Here is an 18,284-nt window from a genome sequence, read left to right as displayed (position 1 = left end):
TACCATTGATGATCCCTTTCGTCCAAGCCTATTTGTAGGGGTTTCCATGCGGCCACAAGGATCTATCATCAACTACTCTAAAATATAGAGAGCGCATATGTGCCATTTTCAGTTCTGATTTCAAGACCTTTTTGAATTCCATCCCACAATTAAACACTCCACATGACAAAATCATGATTAAAAATTTCAAAATTTACAAAATTTTATGATTTTGTAGTATATCCAATTACACCATCAAGAAAAGAAAAGATACAGATCCTCCAAAAATTTGCTATCAACAGTGTAAAGGTACATATGAAGAACTATCAGAAGTAAACATAAAGTGACTTTAGAAAATAAGCTCTTAGCTGTTGCTTTAATTATCTTCGGTTAATCAGTGAGCTGGCCTTCATTTGACATGGTGGCTCTGTGCAGTCTCCTGCATCTCCCCTTCTTTCAGCCTCATCACATTTTTCGAAAAGCTGGAAGACTACCTGCATATAGCTTTTATGAACATAAGCATATGCCATAGAGGTTTAGATTCATCTTTGCAATTGTTGTTCCTATCAAGGGTTGCACATATACTTGAATGAAGCACACAATTGATTTTCTCTTTTTGAATTCTTCTTCGGACATGCTCGCACTGCAAACTAAGCTTGACACTCTCCATTTCAGAGCTTTGAAGTAACATAATCACCAGATGACTCAATACTTCTTTGACTGTCTTAGATACGGCACCAGGTCTAATAATATAGTCCCCAGCATTGCACAAGCAGATAATAGCATTTGTTAAATCATCTTAACTCATAGGATTAGATGAAGTTCTGAATGAATGCAAAGGAGAACATAGATACGGCTTTGGAGGCATTTGCAAGTCACTGATGCTTCCTCCCAACATATCAACTACCCTGCTCATTGAAGGTCGATTCCCTGGCATCATCTGCGTGCACCACAAAGCAACTAAGATTATCTTTCTCGCCAATTCTTCTGATTCTGTTGTCACTTCAAGAGCCTGTAAATCTCCAACTTGGTCCAAATGATCATAAATCCAATGTGGAAAATAAATTTCACTAGCATTCTCTACACTTGCTTTTACATTCTTTCTTCCTCCAACCATTTCTAAAACCATCATTCCATAGCTATAGACATCTGACTTAGTAGAAACAACTCCAAAGTTCCTAGAGAAGACTTCTGGTGCGATAAACCCTATGGTTCCTCTAGCACCTGTCAGTGAAAGGATACTGTCCTTCGGAGGGCATAATTTAGCTAACCCAAAATCTGCAATTTTAGGACAAAATTCTTGATCTAGAAGGATATTGTGGGGTTTGATGTCGAAGTGTACTATGCGTGTGTTGCACCCGCGATGTAAATATTCTAGCCCTCGGGCAATGCCAATTGCTATTTCGTACAACTTTTCCCAGCCAAGAGTAGTTTTCGGGTTCTCTGAATAGATGTACTTCTCCAGTGATCCATTGGGCATATAGTCATAAACGAGAGCCCTTTTAGACCCCTCGAAGCAAAAGCCAATTAGACTAACAACGTTAACATGGGAGGTCCTACCAATGCTGGCAACTTCATTCAAAACATAAATATAGCTTGAAAATGCCAATGCTTGGAACCTCAAAGGTTGTTATGCACACAGTCAGACATTTGAGGCAAGAAATAAAGAGCTTTTTAAAATTTAAACTCTCAGACTTCTATGATCCAAATAACAAAAAATTGAGGGCCTAAAAGCCATAAATTTGATAGGTTTTTAAACTTTATTTTGTGCTAGAGAGAGGAAGAGATAGAGATTTGAATAAAAGTTTTTAAGGCGCTTAATAACTAATATTCAAACTCCTGAAGAAAATTTTCCACTGTTTTATGTTGCTATTCTCACAAGTTAGTTTTCTACCATTACTAAGTCTGAGCAGTCATATTCACTTTCTGAACTACAAAAAATAACAATAAGATTGAGGCTATTAAATATTTTTTTGTGAGAAAAGAGGCAATTAAATAATACTTATTTTTTCTTCAGAAAAAGGATGAATACTTCAATGCATCAACCTTCCTCTCATTCCTTCAATTGAACATTATCAGCAAAGATACTCAAACCCACCCACTTCTCACAAAACTCAACTAGTTCGAAAATCCCTCTTATTAAGAGAAGCAGAGTGATCAGGGATCCACTTCTTTTTAATTAACTAGCTAAGCCATTATAACTGTAGATCACCATTGTACTAGCAGTCAACCTTGTGTTTATAGCTTTTGAATCTACGAAGTGAATTAAACCCCCTCAATACAAGTTTTCTTTTAGATTTTTCTAGAATTCCAATGAGCTCAAGACAAAATGCCACCATGGCATGGTATATTCACCTTGAAGAACTACCATACATCCCAACATCAGTGTGTTCCTCTTTGTTAAAATCCTCTCCAACACTCTTTATGTCATATAACAATAAAAGTGACAAAGTAGACCATATCAAGAAAAAAGGTGGTGTCTGTTAATCAGTTAAAGAAAAAAGAAAAAGGAAAAAAAATGCAGCTTTACCAGACATAAATTATATACAATTTAAATCATTTCGAAGCTACAATTTTGTCATTATGCTTTCTCGGTCAAGATTTCCTTGAAAATAGAATTATAAAAACTAAACCTACCACTATGGAGACAATCATTTGAAAATTAACAAATTTGCAGCATATTCTCTTCTGATTAAGTTCCCTCTAACTTCTGAATTTACAGAATCAAACCCTTTATCCAGATCACTTTATCTGCAGCACACATACAAAGCAGTAATAGTTGGAAAGCCCAAAAAGCTCACCACCCATGGAAGCTTTGAGTAATCATTATTGCCGCCCAGAGTTTAAGAAACCCTTTGTCTGGTGGAAGACCACCTGAAGTTATGAGGAAGCTGACATAAAACTGATATTGTGATTAAGGGCACTACTTGAAGGTGCTGATGTCACAATTGAGAAGTTCAGTGGAAAAGATTGACTCCAAACCACCAGAGTGGTAGCTGCAAAAGACTAGAGGTTCTAAACACAAGTCAAGTGCATGGTATGTCGTATCGTACTAGTTCGGTACCGGTACCGGTACAGGTGGCGTACAGACCTTCGATACGCTAAAAAAACTCCATATCGTACCATATCGATACTCTGCTAGTGTGGCATCAGTACGGGGTCTGGTACTGGTATGGTGAACCTTAGTCAAGTGTACCATTTTTTTTTTTTAATCTTTGCTTGAAGCCTATACCCTATAATCCTAGAAAGCCCTTCCATCAAAATACACATGCACCCAAGGTCCGCAATCTCGATACCGAGTAACGAATCGGTACCTTATCGGTTCGGTACGGTATGGTATAGTACACCTCTATATCGAAATAGCTCTCTTATCTATTTTCTCAATTTTCATCTCAGTAAGCCTTGGTGCAGACTAGTACGCATCTAGGTACAGGTCGGTATGCCTTGATACGGGGCAGTACGCGACAATACGGACGGTATAGGGCTTGTACCGACTTAAATATGTGTTTTGTACCAGTTTTCTTCCGGTATGGTATGGTACGTCCCATACCAGGCGCTACGGCAGACCTTGCATGCACCCATAAACAAACACACACAAGCACGTGCAGACAGAAAAAAACACTCGCTAAAGGCATGGAGAAAACTCCTAGATGTTGTTAGGTTATAGTACCAGTTTAGAATCATTGTAATGTCCGTGAATGACGTCTGCTTAAAAAGGCCTCTTTTCCCACAGTTGCCCCTTGAAAGTTGTGTTCACAGTTTCCCTAAGTACCAATCATTAATATCCGATTTTGTTTGGCTCCTGCAACTACCGCTAATATCAAGCAAAAGTACTATGTGTCGAGAACAGAACTATCTTCAATAATTTCCCTTGCCTATCTGGCAAACTTGCATTAATAAACTATGTGATCACTTATTCTATCTGTTCAATACTAACCACCAGATGAGGACATAACATGGCCCAGTTGTTCTGAACCAAAATCACAGGGAAGTCCTGAACATACAATTCAGTAAAAGGTTTTAAAGCTAATTTTTCATAGTTCCAACAATACAAAAATTGAATCTTTCTTATGACATAACAAATATCAATCTATGCTTGTAATGGTTGATTTCTAGAAACCTAGCCATCATAAGCATGAAACTACTGTAGGGTCCATGTTTGGGTTGACGCGGTAGAGATGGATAGTATACCTAGGGGTGTCAATAGGCTGGATCTGGCCTAGGCTCAGACTGAGCAAGGTATTGAAGGCTCAGGCTTAAGTAGGATCCAATCTGCCACCTGAAATGGATACCGGGTCTATGAAACAAAAGAGAGACCCATGTGTTGCAGATTTTTAAAGCTAAACGGTGATGTGGGATCAACTGGAACTGATGCAGCAAAATTCAACTGTTGATGTTAGCTTTTATACTGGTCTGGTGAAGAAGCTTAACAGGAATATTTTCACCATGGTATAAACCTGAAAGGGCACAAGCTGAAACAACGATAGAAGAAACTTGAAAGGGCATAGGTTTTCTTCCTCAAACAGGAAGAGCATAGATCCTTGAGAAACACCTGAACAGGAATAGTTGAGTCTGTCCTGATGACTTTGTGCTTGCTGATATACCTAAACTTGACATCAAACTCATCCTCAATCTGGTGTCTCCACCAGTACAAGATTTGATGTGTCTCAGGTACAATTTCACTATTACAAGAACATGGGACGCATGAATCATAACTTCCCCATAAAAGGCAGTACAATAATCATGATATCTCCTACAAGAATTAATTGCTCAACTCTGACTGCTAATCAATCAGATCCCTCAAGGCCCCCCCTCAAATGTCATATCTATTTCAAGAGCCCTCCTATCATCTAAACTCTGCAAGAACTCAGCTTCTATCATAAAACAATATGGAAAAGATTTTAATCTTGTTTTTCCTTGTCTAGAAGATTATTTATTGCATAAACTTAATGTCGATCGGTACTCTTATCACTTAATCTGCTGGTTAAGTTGAGTAATTTCTCCCTTTTTATTATGCACCGTAGATCAGATAAAGTGTCTTTCTGCCCTCCCATATATGACAAATTATAGTAGGATCAGATTTATGTGATGATAAGTCTACTCTCATCGGTTGTAAGTTGGCATAACATTGTTCTCGTCAATTAAAAAATGGCAAGTTTGTTTTTTTTCACATGATATACCTAGATCTATTTTACCTTTCAGATTCCAACTTCTTTGGGCTTATAATAATTTCAGAACCATTACCCAAAATACAATTTTCAATAATCATTTAAAAGATTCATTCTGACTCATGTGATAAATATTTAAATATGGACTTTAAGCACCTCCTCGAATCACATGGTATCTTATCATCATTATTTCTCAATCAAATGATGCCTAAGAACACAAGCATTGCATGTTGTTGAAAAATTAAGGACACTATACATCCTGGCCTTATGAGTGGAGGAGAAGCTATAGAAACCGATATCTATTAATCAATTACCAATTCTTTTAGTTTGAATTTTATTAAATAAAGACAAGTTTCTTTGTAACATTAAACTTTTAAGACTTTAGGGAAACAAAGCTAAAAGCTTGATGACTTTAGAGCTGTGTGAAAGCTGTGAAACCTTTTTCAGCTTCACGAAAATTGAAGCCATCTTTTCACTCCCTCAATGAAGCTTTAGGTTTATGTTGTTGGAGTGGCTGTTTTGTAGATGTTCCAGCAAGAAACTGAAACTGGTTTCATGGTTAAACACTGATTGAGAAAGCTTCACATTTGAAGCATCCATTTAGAAACTTCCATGAAGAAGGTGAAGCCCTTTCGTTTCCAAAGGAATGCATTGCCTCTGCAATGTTGCCACCATGGATTGGCATGGCCATTATCATCCCGTTCACCAAAGGATGTCAAGGAGTAGAAGAGGTTTAAAGATAAATAGGTACCTGTTTTTCTTTATAAAAGGATACCGATAAAGATTTTTAAATTATCTAGAGATTTTCCTTTTGGTCTTCGTCGTCTCAGATACAAGAAGTAGAGAAAATGTATGAACCATCCCTAATGGGTTGGATCCATAAATGGCCCATTATATTTGAATGTAAGGTGTAATATGAATATTCAGCTTTCAACCTAATTTGGATATGTTTAAGGAGTTCATCATGGATTTTTTTTTTCTCGCACCATATATTCTTTACTGTACACTTGATATGTTCCCAGAAATTTATAGGAGAAGATCAGTAGGATGATATGGGAAAGCAGGACATCAATCTTATGCTATTAACACCACTTCCCAAACTGGTATAGTAACATGATAAAATTACAACACTGATGATTGAAATACTGAAGGATATTATATGAGGATGTTCATCATAATATAGCACTATAGCTCATTTACAACAAGGATTTGCTACAACACAAAACGGGGGGGAAGGGGGGCTGAATTGCATTACTCAAAAAGTTCATAAAGTAAATATAATTTCCATTAATATTTCAGATGTAAAATTCTTACAAGAAGTTGACTAGGAAAACAGAAGCATACCTACTAGGATCAGCTCTGTGTTGGATATGTTGATCTCTGCAAGAAAAATACTAAATTAGCAGAAGACTGAAAGAGTCATTGAAATGCAATAAATCTAGCTGTCTTATTCATTCCTTTACATGATCTTAATTCTTAGGAGTGAAGAGCTGTGGCTGGTCATATTTGACTTGACAATACGATGATATTTCACTATTGAATCAGGGAAAATGAAGTAGTCAGGAGTGTAATTCCCTCATCAACCTAGAAGAACAGGAACATTGAAGGGATTGGAAAAGCTCTAGAATCTTCAAGGACCAAACTAAGGACTGGTTTAGTTTTGTTGCTATATATGAAAGATAGGGAGTTCTTTATAAGAGCTACTTTATTATATAAGCTTATATCTTTCTGTTAGCTCGGTATATACTGTTCCCTTTGATTTAATGGAAGAAATTAAAGACCTTACCCTGTAGATGTAGGTAAACTACTAAATTGCATAGATTATGTATTTCCAATCATCATACTGTTACTTCTTCTTTTTTTTTATTTTTTAAGGTATACGTGACTATGTAGAAGTGTTCGTTTGAATTACAAATTGCTTGAAGTAGCATTGCATACTAGGATACGGTTTGAGAGTCCAGAGTGTGTTTCCTCTCTCTCTCTCTCTCTCTGTGTGTGTGTGTGTGTGTGTGAGAAAATGAATTTCAATCTTGGTAAAAAAAAATTATGTGGTGAATTAATAAAATCAAATATGAGTTTACTTAAAAAGATCAGTTGACAAGCTAAAAGAAGAGAAAAAATAGAAAGGCAAAAAAGAAGTGTGGTAAGATCTTGTTTAAGTAAACTCTTCTCCAACAATTTCATATTTCAAGGAAGAAAGAGTGTGCATAACTTTCAGAACATTTAAACAACACGGCTATGGCAGTTTGTTTCTGACCTGAATTAATTGAGCAGATCATGCTGCTTCCATATACAACATATCTAGATATTGATTTTGAAAAAAGCTGGGAAACCTAATGAAGGTTAGCATGGAGGCAGAAGGGAGTTCTAGTGAAAGTTTAGATTAAAAGCGTAATGATAAATAAGCCCTAGGCCTTTGAAGTATTTGGATTTGTAAACAAGGATTGCAGATTATAAATAAAGGATCATGAGAATCTGATATATTCTATCAAGTCCTGCATCAAATCAAATGCCTAATCATGGAGGCAGAATTTGAAAATTTCTTAAGATGAATGCCATCATCACAACTCAACAGACACGAACTTATTAGTTATCAGTGCCACAAGAGTTCAAGTGAATATAAGATGTAAATTCCATTAACCAATTCTGGACGATGTAATAAAGCTGTAACGGTCTATTCGTTTTGTAAAACGATGCTCCTCTCTTTGAGTTTTGTTTAGGTTTCACTGGGGATTTTTCTAAAGATAATTGTAAAGGGTCCAGCGCAAATAATTGGAGATTAGGGAGTTGATGCTGGAGATGGTTTTTAGCAAATGCACAGATTGATTGAATGCTGGATAACAGTTAGAGATTGTCTCAGAGCATTATAATGAGGATTTGAGCTGACTGCAGTAAACATGGTGCCTTGGATCTGTTTTTTAAAAAAAGAGGTGGAAGAATAAGCTAACATGGACAGAGTAGTGAAGGATGTATCTTGAAAAGCTGAACATTAGGGATGTGGCCTATTGGTTCCATATAGGGTCCACTCATCTTTTTCACATGGCATGCATATAGATTCAATGAATGTTGATAATTTTTGAGTGAGTTTATTTATATGAGTAATAACAACTAATATGAAATAACGCGTTCAAGACACATGAACTAAGATGTTTAACAGAGTATTGTGAATGATGATCAATGTAAGGCAATAGATAGTGAAGTCAGCTTTAGGAATTTACAGACCGAGGAACAAACTGGCTGGCTTTTATGTTAGACATGAAGCACTATAGATTACTAGAAGGCCAATACTTATACAAGTTATTTTAACAATTGATACAATGTTTACAAGATACTTTTCTAGAACAGCTTGTTTATCTATGGAATCAAGATCTCTTTGTTTCCTTGCCAATGCCATTATTCTAATAGGACAAAGATGTCATCACACCTAAATATAGTTGACATACTAGTTTGCATTGTGGATATGGGCCAACTGATTTAAACTTTAAAAATGAATGTAGATCGATGACAAAAACTTTATAATGATTCTTATGATTATAAACTTGTCATTAAATCAATATCCTAGTTTAGAAGCATATAATTACAAACATTTTACATAAGTTGAGCAGATAGTGGCATATGTCTTCATGACTGCTGTAAGACTTTTAATTTCATGCACAATAAGAGCCTTTCATGAGCACACAGCAAGCTTTTTGACAATCAATAGTTTATCTCCGTATTATAACTTGGAGAACTGTAATGAACTTAGGCATGTCAATAGTTATGCTATCAGATTTATTTTAATATGTCTTTTAAGGGTCAAAAAGAGAAATAGATACAGAGAACGCTCATCCTTTTGTTATTAGCACCTGCAGAAACAATCTCAGAAGAGTAGCATCATTTATGTCTCATGACTTCTTTGGTACCAATCTATCTAGCAATGACAAGCAAGCAGTTGATCAAGAAAGCTCCCTTCTTGTCGCTTTCTGCTGGCTCCAAAATTTAGTCTGATCATGAACTTCATCCACTATTTTACTACATTGAATTCTGTCAAGCTTCTTAAGAGACACGGATCCCCAAGCAAGCCATTTGACACCCTCAGTAGAACTATTCTGAATCGGCCCCCATTTCTTTGATTCCTCAACCAGGACCTTTGAGGTCAAAAAACATTTATGCATACTCGCACTTCAGTATCTATCAGAGTTTTTCCTTTGAAATCCTGATCCAAAACATCAAGTGCCCCTCGGCCCCCTGTCTTGCAAGAACCAAAGCTCTTTGCCGGCTTAGGCATAAGTCGTAAGCCAAGCACACGGGCATTTCCCTTCTTAGCAAAAATCCAGCCCCAGAGACCACAGATTGAACCGGTAGCGGGGGGCACGCACCGATTACAAGTGTGATGGCCTGGTCCACTGGACCAGCCCATCTTTGAGACAAGCCCAAAACCCCTCAGCGGGGGAAAAAAAAGAAAAAATCGAAACAGGGGATCGCGATCCCTGCTCGATCGGCCCGAACGGCCGCCGTTGAGGCGTGGCCGGCGCAAAACCCCCAGGGCCGGTGCTAACGGCCAGCGGCCGTTAGGGGTTATTGCAACCGACGGACGGCCGGCCGGTGCCACCATTCGTCCGAGCTTATCCCCTCTCCCAAACACCTATTTAGACCCCTCTTTCCCTCGATCGACCCGTTGCCGCTCACCTCCCCACCTCCTTATTCCTTCCTTCTTCATCTCCGGTTGTCAGCGTGCCACTTCGACCAAGCACCGCCGCCCGCGCTCCATTTCTCCCTCTAGTTCGGGTGCCTTGTTCCGAGAACCATTCTTCCTCCTCTCGCCGGGTTCCACTGGAAAACGCCACCGCCGACCGTGAGCCGCCATCCGCGCCCCTCGCCGGTGAGTCCCCTTCCCCATCGAAACTCCCTTGGGCCGTGTGGGCTGCCACCGAGGCAGCTAGGCGCGCTGCCCTCTTCTTTTCTTCCCCCGTTTCGGCCGAGCACGGCCATTCCCATCGGCCATCGCCGGCCGCTCTCCGCCACCCGCCACCACATCCGGCTGCCTCCTCGCCGGACCACCCTGATCAGCCCAGTCCGTCTCCTTCTTCATTCGCTCATGAGTCGAGGATTCGGGTCTCAGCAGAAGAAGAGGGAGAGAAAGCCCATCATTTTTTTTCTCTCTGTTATTTACTCTCTTCTTTCTCTCTCATCTCTCTAGACCTATGAACCAGTAAGAGGCTCCCAACTGTCTACCCTACGAACCCGGAGACATCCTAAATCGCTGCAGTGCTCGGACCATCTGCCCCGACCTTGTTGAATATTCCGATCTCCTTGTTGATGAACTTTGTTAATTGAGTTTAGCTCTGATTGAGTCTGTGTCGTTTGATTTATTAAACGTATCGTCTGAATCAAAAACCATCCGATTAAATTTTTATTATTATTTTTAATTTAATTAAAATTATCAAATAGAAATTAATTTTACCGTTAATATTTTAAATAGGCCTAGCGAAGCCTGATAAACGAAAGAAGTAAGCAGGTCTTATATTTCTTTTTTTTTCAAATTATTATATTTTATCTGTGAATATATCATATTTTTCTTAAAATTATGAATTGGCATATGTGTTATAAAAATCATGTTTTACTATGAAAACTAGTTTCATAAATATTTTAATGAACATAGCTTTGGTATTAAATATAAATTTAATTATTCTATTTAGTATTTTTAATCTATATATGTGTATCTTTTAGGAAAAAGATATAAGTATTTGAAAAGGCTCTCGGATAGCTGTATGATTCCAAGAACTGGGAAGATCGACGCCCAAAGCTAGCATCCATATGAAACATAACTCTGTCAGTGGATATAAATTTGGCATACGAAATATGAATCTTTATTAATTATGAAATATGGCCCTGTCATGGATATAAAGTGATTGTAGCATAAATATTTATGAGCAATATTTTAAATTATGACATGGCTAAATAATAGAAGAATGGTTATAAATGTATTTGATTTTATAACCATGTTTATGAAATATTAAAAATTTATATATGCATGTTTGGCTTTATGGCTTGTTTCATTATATTGTACTATAAAATATTTTACTTTTGCAATAACTATTATTTTCTTATGCTCTATTCGATAAGGTAGTGTAAGTTTTACTTACTAAATGGTGTCGCTCATATATTTATATTTTTCTCTTTTCGCACGAGTAGGATTATGATGGTTTAGACTTGGAGTACGCACTAGCAAGCTTGGCGATTATGTAGTGAAGCTTTAGATTTTTAGTTGGTCATGGATTTGTAGCTTCATAAATTTTCTAAATATTGTATGAGTTGGGTATTAAAGTAGATGATGTTGACTTTGTTATTTGAATAAGATAATGAATTTAAATTTTTATATTTGGTTGATATAAATATGAAAGCTAAATGTTTGGCTTTGTGTCATCATGGGTAGTACCCCTCGGTAGCATAGCCATGCCCAAATTTGGGGTGTGACAAAAGGCCTCTAACTTTGTCCAAAAGAGACATATCACTCCCTGCCCCTTTTCAAAAGATTGGGTATGATCTAAACTCTCTTCCCCTGTGGCAGCAGGCCCGCTGCAAATCTCCTCGAGCAACAATGTTCCCAAAGTGGAAAGATTCTCCTTCATTCTTAAATCCTTGCTCTCATAACCTGATGCCACCATGGCCTCATTTCCTAAAGTCAATCTCTAGTACAAGAATCGTTGTCCCCCTTCAGCATTTCATTCTCGCTTACCCATTCCGACTCATCATCACCAGGACCAATCTTAATCGAAGCTGGTATTTCCCCCTCAGCATTCACTTCATCACCACCCTGGCTAAGAGCCAACCGCAACTTCCTAGTGGTCTGCTCATCCACATACAGTGATTTGCCGCTAACATGACTAAGGCCCTGTTTGGGGAGCTGTTGGCAGTAGAGCTGTTGGAAATAGAGCTGTCTAAAGTAGAGCTATTATAAAAAGTTGTTTGCTGTTTGGTAACTACATTCGTAAAGTGCTGTGGTACTTTATTTTGTATTTGGTAAACAAACTGAGAAAGTACTTTTGTGTGACAAAATTACCATAAAGGATATTGCATAGTATTATACAATAGAACATAATAAAACATAACATAAATTAATACATAAATATACGATATAGTATAATATTATTGTAATATAAAATAATATTATGTTAATATAGCATAATAGTAATATAATTATTAGAGTAAATTAATATTTGGTAATATAACATAATATTAAATTATTTAACATAACATATTAATGTATTATGATATAATATATTATATTTATAGTATAATACAATAATAAAAGTATAAAATATTATAATTATTAGTATAAATTAATTTCTCATAATATAACATAATATTAAATTATTTAAAATAACATATTAATGTATTATAATGTAATGTAATATAATACAATATTTATAGTATAATACAATAATAAAGGTATAAAATATTATAATTATTGTTATAAATTAATTTTTCATAATATAACATAATATTAAATTATTTAAAATAACATATTAATGTATTATAATGTAATGTAATATAATATAATATTTATAGTATAATACAATAATAAAGGTATAAAATATTATAATTATTAGTATAAATTAATTTTTCATAATATAACATAATATTAAATTATTTAACATAACATATTAATGTATTATGATATAATATAATATGATATTATATTTATAGTATAATACAAAAATAGAGGTATAAAATACCTTTTCTTACAGAAGGGAGTCTGACGACTAGGGTTCTTGGCTCCAGCAGATTTTTAGGTTTATAAAGGGACAAACTATGTAATTATGTTATTTTAATATGGACATTTTTGTCAAAAATACAGCTTTCCGAAAAAGCTGAAACAGCTTCCACCCAAAAGCTCCAAATTGCAGCTTCCTCCCAAAAGCTGTTTTCTGCTTCCCGCAAAAGCTGAAACAGCTTTTTGAAAAAGTGCTTTCTGGCCCTCCAAAAGTACTTTTAGATGAAAAACTGTATTTGATAAATTTTTCAAAAAGCTGTTTCAGCTTTTGCGGGAAGCTAAAAACAGCTTTTGGGAGGAAGCTGCAATTTGGAGCTTTTGGGAGGAAGCTGTTTCAGCTTTTTCGAAAGCTGTATTTTTGACAAAAATGCCCATATTAAAATAACATAATTACATAGTTTGTCCCTTTATAAACCTAAAAATCTGCTGGAGCCAAGAACCCTAGCCGTCACACTCCCTTCTATAAGAAAAGGTATTTTTCTTTTCAATTTTTGTATATATCTCTTGAACCACATTTTAGAAGAAAAAATTTTTAATCCTTTTCCATACCTTCCAAAATCAATCTATTATTTTTTTTTTTACATCAACCTCGCGGCCCACGCTGAGGTCCTCCTCGAGCGTGGACCACGAAGAAGAGCCCCTGGACCGCGAAAAATTATTTTATGGAAAATTATGGAAAATTATTTTATACTAATAATTATAATATTTTATACCTTTATTTTTTATTATACTATAAATATAATATCATATAATATTATATCATAATACATTAATATGTTATGTTAAATAATTTAATATTATGTTATATTATGGAAAATTAATTTATACTAATAATTATAATATTTTATACCTCTATTTTTGTATTATACTATAAATATAATATAATATTATATTATATCATAATACATTAATATGTTATGTTAAATAATTTAATATTATGTTCTATTATGAAAAATTAATTTATACTAATAATTATAATATTTTATACCTTTATTATTGTATTATACTATAAATATTATATTATATTACATTATATTATAATACATTAATATGTTATTTTAAATAATTTAATATTATGTTATATTATGGAAGATTAATTTATAATAATAATTATAATATTTTATACCTTTATTATTGTATTATATTACATTACATTATAATACATTAATATGTTATTTTAAATAATTTAATATTATGTTATATTATGAGAAATTAATTTATACTAATAATTATAATATTTTATACTTTTATTATTGTATTATACTATAAATATAATATATTATATCATAATACATTAATATGTTATGTTAAATAATTTAATATTATGTTATATTACCAAATATTAATTTGCTCTAATAATTATATTACTATTATGCTATATTAACATAATATTATTTTATATTACAATAATATTATACTATATCGTATATTTATGTATTAATTTATGTTATATTTTATTATGTTCTATTGTATAATACTATGCAATGTCCTTTATGATAATTTTGTCATACAAAAGTACTTTCTCAGTTTATTTACCAAACACAAAATAAAGTACCACAGTACTTTACGAATGTAGTTACCAAACAACAAACAACTTTTTATAACAGCTCTACTTCAGACAGTTCTACTTCCAACAGCTCTACTGCCAACAGCTCCCCCAAACAGGGCCTAAGCCTTCCAGGTCATGGCTAAGAACGTTTCTAGACACAATCGATTGGAATTCATGTTCTAGGTCTGGTCTTGGCTTTGTGACAAGTTAAGCTCCCTCTTGTGCCTACAAGTTTAGCTCAAATCTGTTCTTCATGATGTAAACAACACTTCAAATCAGATCTTCGCCAGGCTATTCTTATGCTGGTGGCATCAACGATATGGTGCTGCTGGGACGAAAGAAACTGAAGGATGCTCCTCAACAAAAGCTCGATGGAAGAAAAGATGCTTTTGAAAGTGTTGCATTTGTTTAAGGATAGGTCTATCAGAAAGATTTGTTTGGTTTTGCTACATTGGCTCGAGAGCTCTTTAAAAGATGATATAATCCTTTGTATTTTGTTTCTGTTTTGACTCTTACACAGCTACAGATTGATATCTTCTCATCTTCTTTTGGGTTTTATTTATTACAGCTGATACCTATAGTTCTGTTTTGACCGACTCTATACTTTCTTCCTGTAACTCACAATCTTTGTAAATACCATTTCCTTTAATAAAGTTTTGGATGGCTTTTGCCTCCCTTAATATCAAAAAAAAAAAAAAAAAAACAATCGGTTGGAATTCTAAGTTCAGTAAACTTACCAAGATCGACATCATCCTTTGATATCCCGTTCTCTCTTGTCGTTATTGTTGTTGATTCTGCTATATATATATATATATATATATATGTGTGTGTGTGTGTGTGTATCTTTGTGTGCTCGCACACATACACACACGCGCACATACAGGTATTTCTGTGTGTATTTGTAAATTTTTTAATCATAAAAAAATTCAAGCAAAGAGTAGTGAAATCATAACGTATTTGGCTTCACCAAATTCATGTCCGTGTTACTTGTGATATTTTTTTCCAATAAATACTTATTATGGCTTAAAATTTTATTTGAAGCTTAATTATTATATAACTTTTTTATACTTTATGTCTTTAAGTTCCAGATATTGGTCAAAAAAATGTCTTTTTTTATATAGAATTTTTTATATTTTTATATCATTATTTTTTTTGTAATTCATGAGGTAGCATTTTGGATGCATTAAATAATTTTAAAAATAAAAAAATTAATGACATAATTGTTAACTACACTATTTCTACCTATATACTGATCTGATACGCGAGTTTCTTGGGTTCAATAGTTAGTATCGGCGGAAATTGAATTGAATTTGAGTTTGGATTTGGATCTAACAAATATATTCTTGATTGGATACGGTATGGCCTAATCTCATCAGAACTGACCCACCGGAAAACCTATTTACAATATAGGCAATTAAAAGCCTTGTCGCTCACCCAGCATCCCCTGAAATCCCACAACTATATCGAAGAATAAATAAATAAAAATAACAAACAATCCAATAAACGAATAGACAATAGCGCTTTTGGATCGAGTCCAAATCCTCTCAAGTTGGAGGACCGAACCTGACGGTCTGGTTCCACCATCATAGCCATCCATATATTGCATGACGGCACTGATGCATCGGAGCCTATGCCATACATGTGCCAGCAGCCTCGGTCTGATGCATCATCAGTTCATCACCGTCATGCAATACCATGGTGCAGGGCGCTGGTTTTTAACTTGGAGACTGCCCAAGATCTTTTTTCCTGTTCTTTTTTGTAATTTTTGATGCAAGTGTTGCCTCAGATTTATATGATCAATAACCACATACCTCTATCGGATGAAGAACACGAGTCAAGCATCTTGGCATCCGAGCAGAAGCAGGTGTGTTCATCTGGGGACTCCTCGTTGTACCCACATATCCCACCGGAGGCGGTGCATCTGCTGCACCACCCGCTCCCCACAGTCCACTTCAGGGAGAACCCCTCCTGCATCGCTCCCCTGAAGCTCAGGTCACCGTTCACCAGCCGGTCCCCCGCCATCAGATCTATCGGTATGACTGCAGTCGAGCTGCACTCCATCGACAGATCTAAAGTGCTGCCATTATCGAACTTGTAGTATGAGTGCTGCTTGCTTGTGTTAAAGGAGCAGTCAACGCCATGAAGTATTGAAGTCGAGGGAGAGGAGGTGCAGTTGCTGTACAAGGTGAGATTCCGGTCCTGGTCTGTGTACTCGAAGAGGTCAAGATTGATGATCGTGCTGCCATGCGGTTGGGGACATGACTGTTGGACGAAATCTGCGTCGACAATGGTGAGGACCTGATTCATGGAGTCAATATTCTTCACTTGGAACCATTTGTTGTTAACGTGGATCATCAGAGTGGAATTGGTACAGGCGAGGTCAAGCCCCGGGTAACCACAGTAGTTGTGCCGATCAGCCATGCGAAAAGGGAAGGTCATATTGAACGTGATGGCTCCACAGGTGTACCGAGTAGGAGTGCAATCGATGTACCGATCGTAGGTGGTTTCGGAAATGGAAGGGGGCAATGAAGATAACGCAAGGAAGTGGAGGATTAGCGGAAGAAGGTGAGAAGAGGATGGAAAGAAAGAGCTTGGATACATTGTAGGGAGAGCCCGCCTCATTCACAAATAAGCTAGCGCAAGTGCACATTTGGTAAGCCGATCAGGAGCATTATGAGGATATATAACGATGAGGACTCTTCTGGTTCATTCTCTTGAAGAGGCAACTCGGCAAGTGCAGACTCTTCAAAGCAGATTTTCTTGACTTGTGCGATAGTTTGTTTGGAAGTGCATTGTGACGACGATAAGCATCGATTGCCGGATCTCCACGCAAACCCGCTGGAGGCGTCGGAAAGGGAGTTGGAACGAGATGCTTGGAGGAAGCCTCGCTGCGAGGGAAGTAGAGAAGCGAGGCGCTATTTGAAAGGAACGTAAAGGATCTGCTGACCTTTAAATTTCGGGGACCAGTTCATAATTATTAAGCCCTCCTGACTGAGACTTTATCACCCCCACGGATTGTAAGTGGGTCCAGCCCACTTGAGGAGGCCCAATAGCCCATTAGGGCTTGATCTTTGTTTTTTTTTTGTAGGACCACATGGGAGAGCGCATGAACCTGGGAGGAGCTTGCGGCTGAGAAACAAAACAAAGACGCGGAGAAGGGGAGGAAAAAAAAAAAAGGAGGAGGGGAGCGCGAGCGGAAAATCCAAAATTTTGCCTACGCCGTATGGAAAAAGAAATAGGTTCTCTTCTTATCCTTTTTCTTGGGTGTGATTTTCACACGGAGATTTAACAAATTAGGTTTCTATCTAAGAGTTGTATTGGATGCTATAAGGAGTTATAGTATTCATTGTTATGGATCTCATTACATTCTTGGATTCATCACACTATGGTGGTTTGGGTGAGATCATTGTTACTCTTAGGGAGGTGATATTAGAGTTTTTCCAATTTGTTGTGAACTTAAGTTTTGGGCATAAACTTGAGGATTGTAAACTCTATATTTATTATAGTGGATTGATTGGATTTGCCCCGTAGTTTTTTTTCCTCTACATTGGACGGTTTTTCATGCAAATTTTGGTGTGTTCTTCTTTTGCTCTCAAGGTGTTTAATATATTGCCTGTGTAAATATTGCTTCTAGTTGGCTTTGGTTTTGGCTTAGTTTATTCCGCAATATTCCTATTTTAGACCCAACAAGTGGCATGAGAGCTGAGGTTGTGTGGGTGTGGAGATATTGTGGGAGTAGATGGAGAATTCTTTTAGTACCATGATGAAACTTAGTGCTTCTAATTATTCTATTTGGAAGCCTATGACGGAGAATATCCTTTACTGTAATGAT

At 36.1% G+C, this 18,284-nt stretch overlaps 1 protein-coding gene across 1 annotated transcript; it reads right to left on the bottom strand.

Moving 5' to 3' along the window:
* Positions 1 to 130: 130 nt before the first annotated feature.
* Positions 131 to 16,873, bottom strand: LOC103701919 (LEAF RUST 10 DISEASE-RESISTANCE LOCUS RECEPTOR-LIKE PROTEIN KINASE-like 2.1). The gene is made up of 6 exons (XM_089926785.1): positions 16,264 to 16,873; positions 16,016 to 16,110; positions 11,866 to 12,033; positions 3,917 to 3,973; positions 2,335 to 2,459; positions 131 to 1,598 (listed from the first exon to the last, which is right to left on the bottom strand). Exons 1-6 carry the CDS (start codon positions 16,871 to 16,873, stop codon positions 779 to 781), a joined length of 1,875 nt encoding a protein of 624 aa, XP_089782911.1. The 3' UTR covers positions 131 to 778.
* Positions 16,874 to 18,284: the final 1,411 nt, after the last annotated feature.

The sequence above is a fragment of the Phoenix dactylifera genome, chromosome 12, assembly GCF_051530095.1.
Source record: "Phoenix dactylifera cultivar Ajwa chromosome 12, Ajwa_hap1_PhDact_Kaust_v1.1, whole genome shotgun sequence".
In the NCBI taxonomy this organism is placed as follows: Eukaryota; Viridiplantae; Streptophyta; class Magnoliopsida; order Arecales; family Arecaceae; genus Phoenix; species Phoenix dactylifera.
Note: the sequence above shows the minus strand (reverse complement) of the source record. Positions and strands in the feature narration are given on the sequence as shown.